The 20,920-nt window shown below is 54.0% G+C and overlaps 1 protein-coding gene across 1 annotated transcript in view; it reads right to left on the reverse strand.

The window, feature by feature from the left end:
- Nucleotides 1–4,421: 4,421 nt before the first annotated feature.
- TGM2 (transglutaminase 2) overlaps nt 4,422–20,920 on the reverse strand; it is a 31,270-nt gene continuing 14,771 nt past the window's right edge. The window contains exons 6-13 of the mRNA XM_072800994.1: nt 20,166–20,343; nt 16,472–16,607; nt 15,705–15,808; nt 14,093–14,335; nt 12,280–12,552; nt 8,140–8,300; nt 6,992–7,128; nt 4,422–6,223 (exon numbers count right to left, since the gene is read on the reverse strand). Of these exons, the coding sequence (XP_072657095.1) occupies nt 6,073–6,223; nt 6,992–7,128; nt 8,140–8,300; nt 12,280–12,552; nt 14,093–14,335; nt 15,705–15,808; nt 16,472–16,607; nt 20,166–20,343 (1,383 nt within the window). The 3' untranslated portion in view covers nt 4,422–6,072. The remainder of the gene's footprint in view (nt 6,224–6,991; nt 7,129–8,139; nt 8,301–12,279; nt 12,553–14,092; nt 14,336–15,704; nt 15,809–16,471; nt 16,608–20,165; nt 20,344–20,920) is intronic.

The raw sequence follows: 20,920 nt of genomic DNA on the forward strand, positions 1-20,920 counted from the left end.
CGCTTTTTTAAAAGTATACAGTTCAATGGATTCGAGTACAGAGCTGTGCATCCGCTGCCACAATTGATTTGACAACATTTAACCACTTCAAAAAGAAACCCTGTACCCTTTAGGTGTCAGTCCCCTTCCTCTCCCCCAGCCTCTGTGATCCTTCCATCCCCAATAGACTGGCAACATGCATCTATTTTCCGTCTCCATATGTTTGCCTTTTCTGCACATTTTGCATATGATACGTGGTCTTTTGTGACCGGCTTCTTGCACTAAGCGTACTGTTCTCCAGTTTCATCCACGGAGTACCATGTATCAGTACCTGGTTCCTTTCTACGGCTGAGTAATAGTCCCTTGTACGGGTGTGCCACATTTTATTCATCCAGTGATGAGCTGATGGACACTTGGGTTGTTTCCACCTTTTGGCTATTGTGGATGATGCTGCTATGAACGTTCGTGTACAGCTTTTTGTGTGGACACACGTTCAGTTCTCTTGGGTGTATAACTAGGAGTAGAATTGCTGAGTCCTCTGCAGCTCTGCGTTTATGAGCCCGGGCTCCTGGCTCTGACTTTCTCAGACCTTGGGGGTGCTGACGGGAGTCTGGAGGCTTGCCATTCCCAGCATCCAGGGCCCGGGGACACAGTCCTCCCTTCCACTTTTCAGGGTCTTCTGCAGGATGTATGGGAGAATCAACTGGATCCTAACTCCCATTCTCTGCCATCAACCTGCTAGATCCCTGGGTAAGCTGTTTCACATTTCTGAAGAAATGAGTCTTCCCTGAGTCTTCCCATCTGGGAAATAGGGTGGTAATCTCTATGGTCCATTCTGAGGATTAGCTGAGATCATAAAATTACAGTTTGTGTCCGCCCATTCATTACATGCATTGGTGGCTGATGTATGATTGTTCACAGCAGGGGAGATAACACAAAATCCTTGCCCTTAGGGTCCTGTATTTACACAGGAAACATCTTGCTTAAGCCTCACAGTGGCCCTGGGAGATATGCCCTCTCGGTATCTTATCTCCTGGAAGAAGAAAAAGAGAGAACTCTGGAAGCCAAGTCTTTTTTCTCCATCCACCTTTGGACTTAATTTTAGAACCTTGGAGTATTATATATTTTGAACTTTTATTGAAGCCCTACATGCAAAAAGAACACCATTGTGTGTGTGTAGTGGAACGTACCTGGTACTGAGCGCCCAGATGAAGAAAATTGAAACCCATCCCCAACCCCCCAAGCTCCTGAGCCCCCCAGCCCCGTCTCCCCTGCCAAGGAGAACACAGATGAGTTCTGGTCATTTGTGAACTTCGTATGAGTGCACTTGTGTAGTTCACAGCCTTTTGTGTTTGCTTCTTTTGCTCAATTTCAGGTCCGGGGATTTCATTGTATCGTCGTGTGTCATCACAGAGCCCTTGTACTCAAGGCCCTGCATATCATCATAGTTGTCACAACTTCTGCTTTTAATGGGTCTCTTTGGGCTTTTCTTATTGAACGAGAACCCCAGGTTTCACACTCTGGCGGGCGTGTGTGTCTGTGCATCTGCCCAGGCCTGCGGGGGAGAGAAGTGGGGAGGCCGGGAGAGGGTATGTGCTGACCCAGTCCTGGCTCTGGGATACATGTGTTTCCAGGAGGCCGCCACCTGGCCCCCCTCCCGAGGCCCCTCCCATTTGGACTTTGTCAACATTCTGTTATTCCAGGCTTCGCGTGAGGCTGAAGGGTGAGCTGGCAGGCATCCTAGGTAAGCAAGAGCAGCGGGAGAGGAGAGGGACTTTTAGGGGTGGGAGGATGGGCCCAATTAGATCCCCGCTGAGGGCTGTCAGGGCTTGTGTGGAGGGGAGACTTTGCCCCATGCGCCCTGGAACACCGTGGGAAGGGAGGGTCCGAGGGCCAAGCAGGCCTCCTCTGGGCCAGGCTGTGTGCTGGGGCTGCCTAGGTTCAAATCCCAGCTCTGTGACTATAAAATCCATAAAATGGGGCCAACAACCTGGTAGGATTGTCCGAGGAGGAAAGAGCTCGACACACTTGAAAGTTCCCGACCCCAGAGTAAAGTTGGCTCTTATGATTATGGTGCCAGCTGGGTTATGTGCGTCATCTCACTGAACCTGCGTACCGGTCGTGGAAGTAGACGCCTTACCATCCCCATTCAACAGATAAGAAAGTGGAGGTACGGAGAGGCTGAGAACCTGCCTGAAGCCACAATGTGAAACTATGGCAGAGCCAAGCTTTGATCCTGGGTCTGTTTGACTCCAGCGCCCAGGCCTCAGCCCCCAGGGCTGTGAGCTGCCATGGAGCAGTGCACAACACTGTACTCTAGGGACCCAGACTCAGCCCTTCCCTGGTTCAGGGAGGAGGACCTCAGGCTCATTTTCTTTGTCCTTAAAATGGGCCTATATGAGCAGCAGGGCCTTTCTCCTTCCTGGGTTCCTGGCTAGTGGGCTCCCAGGGGTGGGACAGGCAAGGAGGTTGGCCAGGAGAGCCCTTTGAATCTGCTCAGCGTTGGCAGACTTTGCTGAGGCAGCCTTGCCCTTGCTTTTTCGGAGGGAGGCAGCCAGGCCCGGAGGCAGAGGCAGTATCCTGAGTCCACTTGGTGGCCTCCCCATTGCAGGAGGTGCCCTGACTCTGCTCTTGAGGTGCTCCAGAGGAGGGGCCAGGCAACCAACAGGTGTTCCTAATCCAGGTTGCTGAGTAGAGCAAAAGCTACCTGTGATACTCCCAGGAGAACCAGAGGTGGAAGCCACTGGCTGCCGTCCGGGAAGGCTTCACAGAGGAGACCCTCCTTGGAGCAGGGTTTTGAAGGCTGTTTAAGAGTCCCTTAGGTAGAGATGACGGTAAAGTTGTTTTTACAGAGGGAGCAGCAATAAGCATCAGCTACTCAACTCCATCCCCACCCCGCGCCCTCGTTTAGCCATCTGTTTTTCAGGGGGCTGGAAGCCCGGTAACGGTATTTTCTAGAGCCCCTTGCCAGCTAGTTTCCAGTTAGGCTCTGCCAGTGGGGTGAAGGCAGGAGGATAAGAGACGCCAGCGCACCTCTAGCTCCTGCCATGGCCAGGTTGACTTCAGCAGACTTCACAGATTGCAGCAGCTCTGTTGGTTCCAGGGGGAAGGCGGTGAGTGCGGGCTCAGCTGGGGGCTCCCGACTACTCTGGACGACAGCCGCCTTGTAACATTCCATCTCTCTTCTTCTCTTCGTGCACTTGGGATGCCTTTGGAACCCATTTCTCTTATCCTCTTATCCTGAAATAGCCCAGTGGTTGCTGTTTTCCAGCTGGTCACTAATTGATAAAGCGTACAGGCCATGTAGGCCAGAACAAGCTGTAGTTTTCAAGTGCCAGAAGGATTCAGTACCCAGAAAATGTGATGTCATGTTTTCATTTTGATTTATTTTTCAGATGCATGTCATGTGTTTCAACAAGAGTTCCCTGAGGGCAGAGACTGTCCTCTATCATTTTTTCACTCAACAAACACTTATTAGTGGCTGGTCAGTGGGGACTGAGATGAGTGACCAAGTTCCCATACTTTTACAACCAGTCTAGAAGCCACCTGTGGCTATTGAGAACTTGAAATGCAGCTAATCTGAATTGAGATGGGCTGTCAGTATAAAATATATGCTGTATTTCGCACACTTAATGTGAAACTAAGAATGTAAAAGATCTCTTTTTATATTGATTACATGTTGACATATTTTGCACATACTCGGTTAAATAAAATGCCTTATTAAGACATATTTTACCTATTTCTTTTTACTCTTTCTAACGTGGCCACCAGAAAAATTTTAATTACATAGGTGGCTTGCTTTTGCAGCTCACATGCTATTTCTCTTGGACAGCTCTGGTCTTATGGGAGCTGAGCTGAAACACGTTGGTTTATCGATTCAGCATTTGTTGGAGTCTATTTAAGAGACAGGCTTCAGATAGAATGTTCTTGAGGACTTCAGATAGGATGGGAAAGGGGACAGATACACCAACATAGAACTAACATTCACTGTGATAAATATTTGAGCTGGTGGTCCATGTTCCAGGGCTTAAGGTTGCAGGGGTGGGGGAGGTGGGCTGAGAAGAAATCTAGGAAGGCTTCACAGAAGAAGTGACTTTGGCGTTAAGCATTATAGGATGAGTAAGAGTTTGCCAGACGGATAAGGAAGAGGAAGAGCACTCCAGGCCCCAGGAAATACCCATGCAAAAGCTAAGAGGCTGACAGGTGCACAGGGTATTTGAGAGATTCAGGAATTTCACTGTGGTGTAAACGTGATTGATTGGAGGAAGAGGCTAGAGATGGAGCTGGACTGGGTAGAAGCTTGAATGCCAGTCAAGTTTCAACCTCGGGGAGGGGCTGAGGCTGGGGAAAGGTTCTCAGGAAGGACGTGGCTGGTCCCAAGGTGAGTGAGTTCATCTGCCTACCCTCCTCAAAAGCAGAAAAAAGGACCAGACCAGACCTCATTTGAATGTGCAAAGCAAACTCTTTTATTTCCGTGCTCACTCTTTGTGGCTCTAAAGCCTGCTTGGAATCCAAAAGTATTTATCAAATCATAGATAATTACTGCAACATTTGTAAGAACATATCGTGTTGGCTTATTTTGTGATCCTTCCCTGTGCAAAGCAGAAAGTTCTACGTGCATCGGCAGGACTTTCTTCAAGTGCCCCTTTGAGATTCTGGGGGCCCTGGAGGCTGTGACCCCACTCCGGATAGAGCATGCTCCCTCCGTCACCCCTCTTCCAGCCCAGTCACATGGAAAGAGTGGGGGACCCAGTCAGAGATGACAGCCCATGGGCTCTTGAAGTGTAGTCAGGACAAGGGCTGTGTTTCTGGGCCCTGGCCCTGCAGAGAGGAGGTGGCTGCGGTGCTAACCTTGTTGGTTAGTGACCAACACAGGCAGCTAACTAAGGCTCTGGTGAAGTCCAGGCATTGCAGTGAGCAGGTGCATGGGTAGGACAGGGGCCTCTGGAGCTCTCTTCCCTAAAACTGTGGTCTGAAGGGAGGTGCCTAGGTGCACATGGGGAACCCAGACAGGGCTGGGGGTGGGAAGGTGGTCATAGGTGGGGTTTCACACTCAGAGGCATCTGGCCTTGCTGTCACTTGCGAGGCTGGGTCCTCTAAGGCACTGGAAGAGCAGAGCTGAGGGCCTCGCACATGAGCTGAGTCAACCACTCCATTGCCCAGTGAGGGACGTAAGGGCCAGAGAGGGCAAGGCAGTGGCTGGCTGGACCTGGGGCTCAAACCCAGGGCCCTGACCCCTCCGGTCTCCTCCCCCACCTCATCCCATCCTTTCTGATCAGGTCCCAAATGGCCTCTGTAATATTCTCAGGTCGGGGCTAGTGCCGTGAACAGGGAGCTGGACTCGGAGTCAGAGTTATTTATGTCTGTGAATTACTTTCCTACTACCCAGCCTTGCAGATACCCTGCTGCTGCAGAGGGGCTGCCTCTCCCGCCTCCAAGCCCCAGGGTCTTCATGGGGAAAGCAGCTCCTGTTGTACGATCTCCCCTGGTGACTTCGGTGCATCAGTGGCTGTGTGAGCCCTAGCAAGCACAGGAAGTGCCCGGCACATAGTAGGTGCCTCACAGTGGTGGTTGACGGGGGGGAGGATTGCTGGGCCAGGGCTGCTGAGATGTGAGGGGAACTTGGGTCTGGCCCTTCCTGGGACCCCACATGCACCTGCTCTGGTTCTCCCAAGGGTTCCTGGGGCCTGCGTATTGCCTGAGATCTGGTCAGTGGGCACACTGTCTCTCTTTTGCTGGCTCCAAGGGGCTCTGGAGTAAATCAAACGATATGGTGGGTGGTCAGTGGCTTTCCAACGGCCTCTGGGTTGTAAGGGGAGGCATGGGTCCCTCTTCCCCCATCGCAGACCCAGTCAGCCAAGGGCAGTGCTCCCACTGGGGAGGCACAGAATATTCTTCACAGTTAAAGGGAGATGGGGATCCAGGCTCAGGGGCACCAGATAAGCCAGAAGTACATTCCATTCCAAAGAGCCCTCACAGGCTCTGAGGTCGGGGGAGGCCGAGAAGGGGCACATCTGCGCACTAGCTTGGAACAAAAATGGGGGTTAAGTCAGGGGCTCTCTGCTGGCTGAGGTGGGGCTGGGCACGCACCCCTTAGGCGGGACCAATGAGGACATTCCTGAAGCCTTTCACAGCCTTTAGCTTGTCGCTCTCAAAGTTCACCACCAGCTTATGGCGGCCCACGTGGCGTGGCAGCAGGTCCACTCTCACCTTGACCTCCTCCCCCGCCTCCACGGGGTCCGGGCTGTGGAGAGAAAGAGCAAGAGGGTGAGGAGAGGGGCCCAGCCTGGTCCCCACATTGGGGTCAGGCCAGCATGATGTGTGGCTACTGGCAGAGCCTCTGAGCGTGCAGAGCTTCCTGCCGATGAGAAGGAAACAGGCCCCACTCACCGCCCTCTAAGAGCCTGGGCAATCTGCCCTCCACGTGCAGAGGGGCCTGTGTGTGTGTGTGTGTGCATGTGTGTGTGCACATGTGCGTGAGTGTGTGGAAGTGGATGCTGTGCCTGGGGGGAAAGAGTGGGTATACTCGGGGAACTACACGTGTGAAAATGCAGAGCTGTACACACCATCCATGTTACCTACTGTGTGTAAGTCACAGTACAATACACGAGTAAATACATATGCTTGTGCTTCTGAACGTAAGAATGTCTCCACGAGGACACACGCACACATTCGAGGACACTTGTGTTTACATGAGGTCTTGTGTATCCAGAGGCGGGTGCTTAGTGACTAAATGTGTAAACTGTTCAGGTTCGTGAAGACAAGTGTGCAGGAAGCAGCTAATGGGGTGCAGGGGTGCTCAGAGATGATGCCAGGGTGGGAACTGTGCCTAAGGGGGTCAGGGAGTGGTCACATAGGCTTATTATGGCCAGGTGCGGGTGGGGGTGCGGGCAGGGGTGCAGAGACGAGAGGGGGGAGTCAGGAGCCAGGGGTGGTGCCCGAGGGCAGCCCCTCGCTCCTTTGCACCCGCCCTGTGCTCCCAGGCCCCCAGGCCGGAGCGCCGGACACTTACACGTCCATGACCTTCTGCTCCTCAGTGAGGCCGGCCCCTTCCATGGTGAAGCTGCAGCCTAACAGGGGCACGGTGAGGGGGTTCCGCAGGGACGCCTCAGCCACCAGCTTGCGGTTCTGCTTGGGCTCTCCCAGGATCTGGGACAACGTACGGGACAGATGTCAGGGGCAGCCCTGAGGCAGAGGAGCCCAGAGCCCCTCCGGGGCAGGCCGGGGCACGGCTGGGACATTTCTGTATTTGCTGTGATTTGGCCCAGTGTTGGCCCAGGTCTGGCACGATCGGGCCTCACCTCTGTGCCTGTTCCCTCATCTAGAAAATATAGACGTTCGCAGACCTGCAGCGGGGCTCCTCAGGACTCGGGGGGGAGGTAGAAAGTGCCTCCCTTGTTCTAGGGTCTGGAGTGGAAAGGTCACAGGCTTTGGGGCCAGGCTGGTCTGTACCCCTTCTCAATGTGTGACCCTGGGAAAGTAAACTACCCACTCTGAGCCTTGGTTTCTCCACAGGAGAGAAATGCCTTACTGCAGGGCTCTCGTGAGGATTAACTGAGCGGAGAGGTGCAAGCTCCTAGCAGAGTGTCTGGCACCCAGGGCTCAATCCCTCCCCCTCTGCTCTTTATCATTTATTTGAAACTGCTGCATTTGGGACTCGGAGGCTGTGGCTCCTCCAAGCAAATTGCTGTGATGCCGACGCTGATGGTGACAAGGTCAGCCACTATGAGCCCTTATGATGTGCTTCCTGTGATGCACGTGTAATTCTTACAACACACCTAGGTGCTAGTATTAACTCCACCTTGCAGACGAATAAACTGAGGCCCAGAGGGGCAAAGTAACCTGCCCAGAGCCACCCACGCACAAACCCTGGGAGTCAGACTCCAGAGTCTATGCCCTAACTCCTCTGCCTCTCCACTGCCCCACCAGAGCTCTGGATTCTGAGATCCCTAAATTCCACACCCCAACCCACCACTCTGGGATTCTAGGATTCATCCCTAGAGGTAGGAGTCCCCAAATTCTTTTGGCTTCACGATGTCTTCCTTTGACGGAGTTAGGATTTGAGGAAGCCTGAGGAGATCTAGAGGCGGCAGGGCTGCTGGTGTGTGGGGGGCCTGTCCTGGGACCCTGCCCCTGTCCCCACACCCTGCCATCCCTTACCCGGATCTTGATTTCTGGATTCTCCAGATAGATGTCCCTCTCGGCCAGCAGGTAGTTGTTGGCGGCTTGTTCCACGAGGAGGCCCCGCACCTTGATGAGGTTCGACTCTGTCAGACACTCACAGTACTTCTCATAGAGGATTCGAAGGGGGATGCTCTTCTCTGCAGGAGGGGAGACAGAAGTCTCGTGATAGCTGATTCACAGCCCCCACCTCTCCCGTGGCATCTCCGGAGGCACGGAGACAGAAAAGAAGGTGCTTGAGGTCACATAGCTAGTGAACGAATGGGCAAATCCCAGGCCTTTCCCTTATTTACCCTGGCTCGGGGGTTCCCAGGGAGGCACTGGGAGGGGAGACAGAACAGAGAAGTGTTGGAACTCCAGTAGGCCGGGGTTCTAATCTTGCCTCTCTGCCCTCTGCTGGCTGGTGATGCTGGGCAAGTCACTTCACCTCTCAGGACCTCAACTTCCCTGCATGAAGCTGGTGGGATTGTACCCATTTTACAGATGAACAAATACTTCTGCCAGTAAGTGCTCAGATCAGGAGACCTGGCTGTGTGAGCCTGGGAAGGTGACCTCCCCTCTCTGTTTCCCTTCTATCCCCTGGGACATCGGGCACTGGCTGGGAGGAACTAAGACCAGAGGCCATTTCAGAGCAAAAGCCACACAGTGATGAGGCGATGAAAAGGGCCAACCTCTCCCACCACAGAGAAGCAAGGTGTGGTTTCTAGCCCCATTTCTCTGACAACACTGAGGCACAAGGGCATGAGGAGTCAGCTTGCAGGAGGCAGGAAAGAGCACTTCAAAGAGCAGAGTCCTGAGAATCTGCAGGCTCGTCCACTGAGTGCTTGCCCACTTGGTCACAGAGAACCTTGGGCAAACCCCTTCTGGAAGGCTCCTTGGACCTTCCCTGTCAAACGAAGGCGCTGGAGGGCTGGTCTTGGGGCTCGGTGGAGTCCAGCCCACCTCTCCCTGCAGTCCAAGGGCCACTCACCCAACTTCTCACACATCTGAGGATAACCTCATTATTTGCTCATTGTTTTTCTCTCAGTCCACTCGCTTTATTCTTTTTAACCTTTCTTGCCCATGGATACTTGTCGTCATTTGTGGCAAACCAGTCTCATTTACTATAAATAGAAGGTAACTGGCAAAAACAGATAGAAGCCAAGTCATGCTCGGTGGACTCCGGCTAGGTAGGTACTCCTGTCTGCCGAGGGCTCTGAAGGACGGTGAGGGCCCAGTGGGCGGCCACCTTCTCGCTGCCGCCGTCAAGGTCCTGCCCCCCCCCACCCCGTGTGCCCGGAGCCCCAGCAGTTCATCCCCCGGGGTGGACCCACCCCCACCTCTGAGCAGATGACGTCGGGGAAGGAAACCCAAACTTCTGCCAAAAAAACAGAAAAGGGTGAAAATCCCTGAGTTAGGGCTCGTGGAACCGAGTGGAAACTGGCCAGCTACGTGGGAAAGAAGGAAAACACTGCTCTCCAGGAGCTTAGAGGACATGACCCCAGCTATTGAATTTTCCAGAAGGCTGAAGCCAAGGTAAGGCCGGACCTTTGAGAACTGTCATCCATGGTCTAGGGACCATGGCCTTGGCCTCAAGCCAGATGATGGCTGAGAGGAGAGGTTGTGTGTGGTCAGTGTCAGTTATTCCTTGGATGACTTGCCCTGTTCTAGAAGGCGCCCTGGGCGTGGCCACTGGTGCACTCCCAGTGACCCACCTGGAGGGGAGAGGGGCGGGGGCAGGAAGGGGAGGGGAGGGGAGAGAAGCTGCAAGGAGGCAAGGGTGGGGATGGCTCCCTCGCCTAGGCCTGGTTTCCTGTCCATTAGCACATTCTGGAAATTCCCCATATCTTATCATCAAAGAATAACAAACAAGGCAGCCAAAGTCTAGGGTCTCCGAGGGTGAAAGCGTCTATCTCAGGGCAAGCTTGGCATTGAAGGCCCCAGCCGGGCATCCTGGACCAGCCTCACCCTGCAGCCCGGGGGGCAACACACAGGACCTCAGCCCTCCTCTGGCGTCTCCTACAGGCCAGGCCCCTCATGGGTCTCTGAGGCAGGAGAGACCTCTCTGCTGCGGACACGTCCCTGGGATGATGGGAAACATTGACGGGCTTTGGCCGAGCCTCCACAGGACAGTGTTGCAAGGGCCCAGATGGTAAATGGGCGGCAAAGTGTGACTCAAGGGGAAGGAAGTTATTCTGGCATCGCTGGCCCTGGCTGGAGTTCACCCCGTGCCACACATTCCAGGAAAGACAGTCTCTCCCTTTGAAGCGGTTCTGAACATGAGAAGAACCTGATGGTGTAACAGTCACAGGGAAGGGCTGGCAGGTTCTTCAAACATGAACCAGCCTTCGTACAAGTGGGGAACTAAGCCCTGGAACGGAGAAGACGAATACCCAGGAGCCCACAGCCCATTGACAGAATGGTAGGAGCTAGAACTTGGGTGTCCTGGCCACAGCGCGCACCTGTAGGGATGAACCTCTGCCCCTGCCCCTCGGGGCCTGGATGCAGAGGTTGGCAGGGGTTCAGGAGCTACTGAGCTCAGCACCAAGACTGCCATCTTGTCCAGTAGGTGTTCAGGACAGACCCCTGGGGCTTCTCTGCCTTCCCATGGTCAGGCCCCCATTTCATACTTTCCAGATACTTCCTGAGCACACAGTCTCCTTCAGCCCTCCTGGCGGCCCGTCAGGAGGATGTGCTGTCATGTGCTGAATGATGGGTGTGAGTCGAGGCTCCGAGAGCATGTTCACCTCACCCAAGTTTATCCATTTAGAAGGTGGAGGAGGCCAGGGACAAAGCCAGGTCTGGCCGGCCTCAGGACATGCGTTCTAGCAGCCCTAAGTGTTGGGGCCCAGTGCTGGCGCCACTGGCTTTGCCCCCGAGGGCATCCCCCCGGCTCAGGGACCCCGCTAGACGGTCTGCTCTGGGTGTGAGGCTCCAGGAGTGCCCGTGGTGGGCCCGAGATAGAAAAACCAGGAGATGGCACCGTCCACACCACAGACTAGAGGCTTAACAGGCCCTCTTAGGAACTCCAAGGCTGTGGCCCTCGCACCAGAGGTGATAGGGGAGGGCAGAGGCAGAGGTGATAAGGGGAGGACACGTGGGTTTGACAGGAGAGAATACAGGGCCGGGGGGTGGGGGGGCAGACTCCACACATGCGGAGCCCTCCTGGCGCTGGGCCCCTCCAGCAGCTCTGCATGGGAGCATGCTGGCTCCAGGCATCGAGCACCCACTCGGTGCACGGCCGCTTCCCCGCACCAGACGGTCCCACCCTGCCGGGTCCTCGTGGCTCCCTCGTGCCCGATGGGGACACTGAAGTTCAGGGAGGCATTTGTCCAGGTCACCCAGCGAGTGGATGACCTCTCTGCGCCCCAGCCATGAAGAATGTTCACGTTGCCCCTCAGAGGATGGTCAGAAGGCTCCACCGCTCCCTGGTGCTCTCCCAGGGCCAAGACCCCTTTGCCTCCTCACGCCTGAAGGCCACAAACGCACAAACCAGGATCAAACCAGGATCAGGCGTCTGGGGGGCAGGACCCCAGGCTCTATGCTGCCTCACCAAGTGACCTCAGTGGCCACAGCCCTCAGGGCCTCAGGAAGACAATCAGGTGCCGTGAACCAGCCAGGCAGGGAAAGACACCAAGGGGACAGGAGTGCAGGTTTCTGACCAGGAAGCCCTCTTCTCTCTGAGGCTGAGAACCGCCAGAGGAACAGGAGAGGCTCTTGCAGGGGCCTTGCAGGGAGCCAGAGGAGAGGAATTAGCTGGGAGCGGGCAGGAGAGAGTCCAGGAAAGCAGTCTGAGGGGCCCATGAAGATGACGTGGACCAAAACAGAATAGTTGCTCAGAGTATGGGTTCAAGTCGCAGTCCTGTCACTTCCTAGCTGTGTGGCCTTGGGAAAGTTCCTTCACCTCTCTGTGCTCAGTCTTCTCATCTGGAAAATGGGGCAACAAAAGAATCCACCTCCCACTTTTCGTTGTAAGAATTAAATGGGTTGCTCATTATAAAGGACTTAGGCAGGGCCTGGCCCAGAGGAAGTGCCACAGAAACATCTGTGAGGTGAACTGCACATGCCAAGCGCCCAGGACACTACCTAGCACATCGTCGGTTGGCAGTCAGTAACTGCTCCAGGAACACAAGGCCTTACCGGAAAAGGGCTCCAGGGAAAGATTGAGCAGGTCCTTGGTGCCACACTCGGGCCCCAGGATCCCGTTGTAGCTGACGGTGCGGGCATGGAGCAGGAGGCGGCAGGAGTGGCTCTCGGACGTGTTGTTGTTGATGTAGGCAAAGACGTCAAAGTCACTGCCCATGCTCATGCTCTCGCTCACGCGGATCCGCATGGCCAACCCGGTCTCCTCTTTTTCAGTCAGCTTGTTCAGGTGGTTGGCCTTTCTGAAGGCTTCTCTCTCCTCTGGGGACCCTGTGAGGATGGGGAAGAGAATTCCGTTACGGCAGAAATAGGGACCAAGGGTAACGAGGCTGGGGCAGGGCAAGCTGGCTTTTCAGAGCCCCAGTGACTCCGGGCACCTCTACAGGAGCCCCTCCTCTAAAGGAAAACGAAAGAATATTTTATTTACTTTCCACAAGTAAACTCCTATACGTCCCTCAAGATACCCCCTCCTCCAGGAAGACTTCTCTGATCACTCCAGCCCTAGGAGAAAATGAGTCACAACGTCTTCTGGAGTTTCACGGGTGCCTCTTGCCTATCATGCTTTTTATTTAGCCAAATTGTTTCCTGTTTACGTACTCACACTTTGGAGCCACTCAAAGACTTAAGACTGTATTTTACTTATCTTTATGTCGTATCCAAAGCCTGGGTGGATAGTAAACACCGATACAAGGCAAACTTTCTCACCTCCCAGCATTTGCTCAGGGATTACTTCTACCTGAAATATTTTTCTTCCTCTTCCCTACCTGTGGAGCTCCCCTCCTTTGTGTCCCATTTATCTCTTGCCTCTCCTCCTTCTCGTTTCTTCTCCCGTGTTGCTGGGTACGCCGCTACTTCTCCCATCAAACCATCAGCTCTAGACCTTTCAGAAGCCAGGGGGGGAGCACCTGTTCCTTCCATTGTCTCCCTTCTGGCTAGAGCATGGCCACCTGTTACCCAGGCACCAGCCGGCCCTGGTGAGTCAGTGGGAGTCAGAGAAAGGGGCGGGGGCGATGGTTCCTTAGGCCCCTCTGTGAGCTCCCCCTGTGCTCACAGATGGTTCGAAAACATCTACTGTATTGCACTGTTGGTTGTGCTCAAAAAGAATTTAGAAAATAAGCCTTATCCTTTCTTCCCTCTCCTGATTTAACATAAGATGCAAAAAGCATCTAGCGGCTTCGTCTCTGTATCTGATTGAAGCTACGTGATTAAGCTGCTCTTGCTCTATTTCTCTTCTCCTGCCCCATCCATCTTCGGCTCACCTCCCCAGCTGTGTGTGAAATACTGCACGGATAAACACCACAGGGTTCCTGGAATCTGTCTTCCAGGACCGGCCCCTCTGGACTTCCAAGCCGCTCTGGTCCAAATATGTTTCAATAAAAAAGGGGGTGGGGTGGGGTGGGGCGATGGGGGTGGGATTGCCCATCTTCAGCTGTATTATCGGTGCTGCTATGACAAATACCCTTAATAAACGACACAGACATCATTCCTTTTTCTGTTCCGATGCACGCCTCTGCTACGGGACTGTCATCCCTTCAGTGGTATTTAAGTCAAGCCAGCCAAAAAAGCAAGGTTTAAAAAAAAAAGAAACCAGTGGAATCCTTCTATGGAATACAGAATTCTTTTCTTAAACGAATACTCCTCTACTACTGCCTCCCAGGATGCTTCTTTTCTAAGGAAAAAAACGGAGAGTAGCCCGCAGCTCCTTATTGCACGCAGGCTGCCGAAGCCACCACACGCACGCCCGCGCGCGCTCCGAGCCGCTGCCTCTCTGCGAGGCGGTGGCCAAGGCTCTGGGCAGCGGGGCACCTACCCTCCGGGTACTTGTAGTTGTGGGTGATGTCCTCCCGCTCATCACGGCCCACGCTCTTAGTGCTGATCTTCATCCCCACGGTCTGGGAGTTGTTGGTGGACTTGCACAAGGACCCATCGTCCTGCTGGATCCAGTTCACCACGTCGGCGTTGACCTCGGCGAAGACAAAAGCCGCGTCGTACTTGGTACTCAGATCACCCTCCTTGATGGCACGCACCGGGACCGGGCCACAGCAGTATGTCCCTGGTTGGGGTAAGAGGAGAGTCTCGAGTCTGGGCTGAGGGGAGGGTGACCTTCCACATTTCAACCACAGTGTAGCAATCTCGGGGACCCATTTCTAGGAAGGCAGCAGAAAGTACGACTTAAGAATGGAGACTCCAGGGGCACCTGGGTGGCTCAGTCGTTGAGCGTCTACCTTTGGCTCAGGGTGTGATCCTGGGGTCCTGGGTTCAAGTCCTGCATTTGGGTTCCCCCACACAGGGAGCCTGCTTCTCCCTCTGCCTGTGTCTCCACCTCTCTCTTTGTGTCTCTCATGACTAAATAATAAAATCTTTAAAAAAATTGTTTGTAAATAAAAAATAAAATTAAAATCACAGAAAACTACGTGATAGAGAAATGCCAATGACATATGGAGAAGTGACGGGGCCAAGAGACAAAAGGCCACATGCAGCCGGAGATCTTAACACAGGGACCAAGGACCCCCAAAGTGATGCGAATAAAATTCAGGAGCCCATGTACTTGGATGGAAAAACATTACATCTTTGTCTTCACTGAAATTTGATAACACATCTTTTGATTGTGAAAGCAGACAAACCCTAGTCTTAGGCGCACTTATGACTTGTCACCCATAAGCAACACAGACATTTATATATCACTTTGGTTGTCATAGATAACTGGAAATGCCGCCTGTACGCATCTGTACCAGTACATTATGGAACTTACTATCTCTACCGCTAGATCTTGTTATGAAAAGCATATGTTATTATACCATAAATTTATTTTTAAAAAATTTTGATAAACATGTTTCAGTGTAAATAGTTTTCTTCATTACCCTAGGTAATATATTCTCTGCATTTAAAAATATTATTCTGAGAAAGGATCCATTTGGTTTCACCCAGTTTTGCCTTCGTGTTTCTCCCTCCCTCCCTCCCTCCCTCCAGGTCTCTCTCTCTCTGTCTTTTTCTCCCCTTCTCTCTGTCTCTGTTGCTTTCTCCCTCTCCGTCTCTGTCTCTCCTGCACACACATACAAATATATAATAGGAATATTATGTTATCTCCAGGGAGATATCTCCAGGGAGACTGGAATGGGTGTGAAAGTTAATGTGTGTGAATGTTACTATTTCTTTTGGCGGGGGGGAGAGGACGAAGGTGTTATTTGATTTTTTTCTTTGCACTTCTCCACATTTTCTGTTTTCCACAATGTGAATTACTTTTCAAATGATAAAGAAGGGGATCGCACACTGTCAGAGAGGACCCCCACACTTGTGCAGACCCGTCAGTGGTCTCTGGAGCCAGCGGGACTGGGGCTGGCTACCCCCGGCTGAGGCACTGTCGGGGAGTTCTCTCCAAGGCTTGGCTTTTCCGCCTAGGGAAGGGGGCCACGCATACCCACCTTCGCTCTTCTCCTGGGGCGTGGGGTCCAGGGCCTGCCACCCCTCATAGCCAGGCTGCAGGTCCGGCCTGCTCATCCATGACTCCACCCAGCAGTGGTAGTTCCTGTTGGAGAAATGAAGCGAGGACTCACACTCAGACTTTCCCTGTCACCTCCCATGGGCAGTCCACACTCCCCTGGCCTGGGCTCAGCCCAGCATGTCCCCAACGCTTTTCCTTGCTCTTCCTCCCCTGGGCCCTTGCCAGCTGCTCACTCCTAGCCCGGGAGTCACTGTCAGTGCCTCTCCCACAGCCCCCCACCGTTCAGTGGCTTCTTGAGTCCAGCTGATGAGCCTTCCTCCTCGCTTTTGAGTTGTTCCTTCTTTTCTAGCTCACAGGCTCTGCTTGAGTTCAGGCCTCGTCACGGCCTCCTTGGACCACACCCCAGCCCCTCACCTGCAGTCTCTCCCCTTCTCACCTCCTGCCGGTGTCATCAGTGTCTCTCAGTTTGAAGCATTTGGTGACAACCTGTGGCGTCAAGCCCAGATCCCCTAACCTGGCATTCCAGACTCCCGAAAAATCATTCACCTGATGCTTTTTCATGCATTGTGTGCTGACTTTCCCTCCTTTGCTCATGCTGTGGCTCCTACCTGGAGAGCCCTCCCCGGGCCCTGTTCCCCCTTGTCCAAATACTGTTCAACTTTTAACCCCAGTTCAAAAGTGGCCTCCTCTGAGAAGTCTTCTTAGGTGTCCCTTCCAGGAGACCCTCTCCAGTGGGCCCCAGCTCACCAGATCATCTCGCTTTTCTCCTTCTGGATCTCCCCAAACTTGTTGTAGACATACTCGATGAGCAGGTTGCTGTTCTGGTCATGCGCCGAGTTAAAGTTGGTCACCACTCGGGTGGGGATGCCGAGGCACCGCAGCACTGGGGGTTGGGGAGAGGACAGGATGGAGAGAGGGATTAGAGGATGAGGATCTAGAGACATCTGCCCTGCTCTGGGCATCCACCTGCCCACCTGTATCCAGGACAGCACTGTACCCATTACATCATCCAGGTAAGGGGATGGTGCCCACCTCACTGGTCACTCCATGTCCACTCTGCCTCCTCACATCACAGCTAAAAAACAAGACCCCCAAAATGCAAGACTGACATCAATGCTCCTCTGCTAAACCTTCCATGGCTCCCGGTGGCCCTTGGGGTCAAGGCCTGACCTCTGGCTATGGCCCTTGGCCCCACAGTATTTGGCTCCAGACCATCTCCTGGGCACTTTGTTCCAGCCACACCCGCTGCTCCTCCAGCACTCTACACTCCTGCCAGCCACAGGCCATTGGCATATGCTATTCCCTCAGCCTGGAAGGCCGCCCACCAGGTTTAGATTGCTCCATCATTTGCATTCATAGCAAGAGTGGGGATTCATCATTATGCTCAGTGTAGGGGCACGTGAGGGATCCTTTAATTTGTCCTCCAAGGGCAATGAGGGATCTGCCTTCCTTTATATGCCCAGAGCCCAGCACAGGCCTGGCATAGACTAATTTGTCAAATGTATGAAGGGGTAGATGACGTACGTAGAAAGAAGGGGAGGAAGAAGGGGATGAAGGAAGGAGAGAAAGAATGGTAGAGATTCAGGGCAAGAAGCCAACAGTAGAACATGCAGAAAAGGGAACAAGGGTTGGGGGCTTCCGTGCAAGCCCTGGCAGCTTTGGCCTGTGGGCTCTGGGACTGGCCCCTCGCCCCCTCTGGGCCTTGTTTCCTCCTCCACCACACAAGGTCGTGATACACGTGGGGCCGGCAGTCATGCTGGGGCACCCCCGTGAACGTGGAGGGCCCTGCGCTCACGCCAGAGCACAGCTTACAGGGGTCACAGTGACTGGGGAAGGAAGGGGTCACAGTGACAGAGGAAAACGAGGTAGGACAGCAGCTGGCGCCTACAGACCTCCGGGGAGGGAGGGAAGCCCCAGGCACGATCCGGGCCTGAATAGTGGGGTGCTCCTGACAGGTGGCATTGGGGTACTTTTTCACTCCCTCCTTTTTTAATGTGCTTTTGGAGTGTTTTGTGAAAGTAACACATTCTCAGGGTGTGATAAAGGAAATAAATATCTTGTTTCAAAAGTGAGAAGAAGAGCCCTGCTGAATGTGACCTGTGGGACTTTTGTCTTTTAGTTTTGATTGAGATTAAGTCTTGGGGAAGGCGGGTGGAGAGAGCATGTGTGTGTGTAGCCTTTGCCCTGGATTCTGGCCAGGAGACACGAGGAGGGACAGGGTTGGTCCTCCACCTCCTGCTTGGCTGCTTCCCTGTGGCGCACGCAGTAGACTGTCTGCCGCCGTAGCAGGGGTTGGTGTCCTCACCCCAGGCCTTGCCCCGGGACATGACAGGCCTCAGCATACAGACCGGGTGTGGGAAGGCCTGTCCCTGCTGCCCGAGGACCAAGACATCACCCCTGTCCTAGAGATGGTGCCCCCAGAGGCCTCATCATCATAGGCTGAGGCCAGGATGCTGGCCCAGAACCGGAGACACCTGATTTCAAGCCTGGCTGTGCTGCTCCCCAGCTATATGACCTTGGGCAACCACTTCCCCTCTCTGAGCCTCCATTTCCTCCTCTAAGAGAAGCTAATAATAGCAGTTTGGGGGGGATGTGGTGGTGATTCAGAGAGGCAGTGGGGTGTAGGCAGTCTGGTCTACCCCGTGCCCAGGGAGGAAGTGCAAAGAGTGGCGTGGTGCCTGCCACTGCAGATGTCTCTGCAGTCACCGCTGGCTGACTCTTGGACATTCCAAAAAATGCTCCAGGATCCAGCTGAGGAATCCCAGCTTCCCCTGGGAACCCGAAACGCAAGCCTAACTTGAAGCAGAGACTGCTAAGTGACATCTCCCTGCGTCCTGAGAGCGCCCTGTGAATTCAGTGGCCACTTACAGATGAGGATACAGGTTTGGAGACACCAGTTCTCTCGCCCAAGTCCACGCAGAGGCTGGCGACAGAGCTGGGACTAAAACCAGGCAGCCGGACACCAGAGTCCCTGGACCAGTCCAGCAGCGGCAACTTGGAGAAGCCCCGGGGGCCTGCTCCCCTGAGCCAGTTTTCCCTGGCTCTCTCACACACCGGGCTGGGAGAAGGCCGCAAGGGACCCAGACTCAGCCCTGGCCTTGGGGAGAGAGCGGTCTGGAGCAGGACCTCCAGAGGTCACAGCCCCGGGAGGAGGGAGGCGTCTGCAGGCGGGCTTGGGGACCCAGGCCGCAGATGGTGGTGTGTTTCCAGAAAACCCATGGGGTTCTCTGAGAAGGGCATTTCAGACCCCTCAGAGGAAGGGGTCTGGGGAAGTTTGCACAAGAAAAGAGAACGCACGGGTCCCAGAGCGGGCAGTCATGGGTGGTCTGGCCATGGCGAAGGGGGAGCAGAGACAGCCCAGCTGGGAGCCCGGGCCGCACCGCCCTATGCAGACTGCTGGTGTGGAGCACAGCCCTGGGACGCCCCGACACCCTTCTCTGGGCCTGGGCCCTGGTCCTGGAGTCAGAGAAGCTTCAAACCAGGACCAGCCTCTTAGATTGCCTGAGCCTAATAAATAATAATAGCAGTAGTCATAATCGTAATAAGAATAATCTAGCAGCATGAAACAAGTATTTGCTGTTGGGTGTCTGAAATCATTTGCAGCACTTCCCGCATTATCCTCACAACCGCCCCAGGATACACCGTCACTACGTCGGGTTCAGTGTAACGGAGCTGAGGCTCGGAGAAGCCCAGTGATTACCGGAGGACTCAGCTGGTGAGAAGCAGAGCTGGGACTGGGATTCAGGCCTCGACCCCAGAGTCTATGTTTTTAACTGGTACGGGATACAGACCCATTCTCATAAGCACCATCACCAACCTGGAACAATCTTCAACATTTTCTGAACTCGAATTTTTAAGACTCTGTAAATACTTATTTTACATTTTGGTTCTAAATTGCTTTCTCTTTCCTCATCTGCATTTTAGAAAGTGTTTTCTCTTTCTTGACGTCAATGTGGCTGTTATTATTGAGTTGCTACTAAGAGCTACTACTTACTTAGAGCCACACTGGGCTAAATTGTGGGCCGAGCAGCTTTCTATCAACCCGCCCTAGGAGCGAGATCCTATTGCCCTCTTTTTACAGACAAGGAAACCAAGGTTCAGAAGGAAGTCATTTGCTCAGAGCAGGTGAGTGTTACTGGGGATTTTTAATTCAGGTGAGCCCGGCTCCAAAGCTCATCTTCTCAACCCTGTGCCCAGGCTGCCTCCCCAGTGACGTCCCTCGATCCTAATAACCACCTGCAGGGTAATTGTTGGAAAAAGGACCAGAGGGGGACAGCTGCCAACTCCAGGCCACGTAGTACATTGGTGACATTGGAGGCAGAGGCAGCACCAGAGCTGAGGGTTCCTGATTCCCTCTTGAGTGCTCTTCCTAACCTCCTCGCAGGGCTCAGGGAGGCTGTGAGCAGGTTCCAGGTCCTCCCCACGTCCAGCATGAGCTCACCTGTGCAGGCCACAGCAGCGAAGACCCAGCACTGGCCATACTTGACACGCTGGCAGCCAGAGGTCTTCCAGCGCCGCAGGATGTCCACGCTGCCGATCCAGAACATGGGGCTAATGCCGTCCTTATAATTGTTGTCCCAGCGTCCCAGCAGCACACCCTGGTCATCATTGCAGTTGACCTACAAGCAGAGGGACATCAGAGGGGCCCAGCCTGGGGAGCTGGTGCTGTGAGCTCAGTGCATGGTGAATGGCAAGGAAAGGAATTTAGGAGAGGGAACAGCCCATGCAAAGATCCCAAGGTGTGACAGACTGGTATGTGGGAGATGGGTGGGGCTGGAGTCCAGGGTGTGGGAGAGAGAAGGGGAAGGGAGGAGGCGAAGAGGGGTCAAGGTCAATGAAGGTGATGCCGGAGATGTGAATTGGTCTGTGGGGTGGCAGGAGAGTGACAGAATGTGATCGGAGTTTTACCAAGACTCACTCTGGCCCCTGACCACATTGTGTTGTTCCCCTCAAACTCCCATTGCCTTGAGAATTAAATCCAGCCTCCTGACGGGGGCTGATGAGGCCTGCGGGATCTAACCCGTGCCCACCTCCTGCACCCCACTTCCCCTCCTTCCCTCCACTCCAGCCACGCCAGCCTCCTTTCTGCTCCTCGAACCTGCCAAATTCCTTCCTTCCTCAGGGCCTTTGCACAACCTACTCCCCTCCCTGGAATGCTCTTCTCCTATTTACTCTATCAGCATAGGGATCATCACT

The sequence above is a fragment of the Canis lupus genome, chromosome 26 (assembly GCF_048164855.1).
Source record: "Canis lupus baileyi chromosome 26, mCanLup2.hap1, whole genome shotgun sequence".
In the NCBI taxonomy this organism is placed as follows: domain Eukaryota; kingdom Metazoa; phylum Chordata; class Mammalia; order Carnivora; family Canidae; genus Canis; species Canis lupus.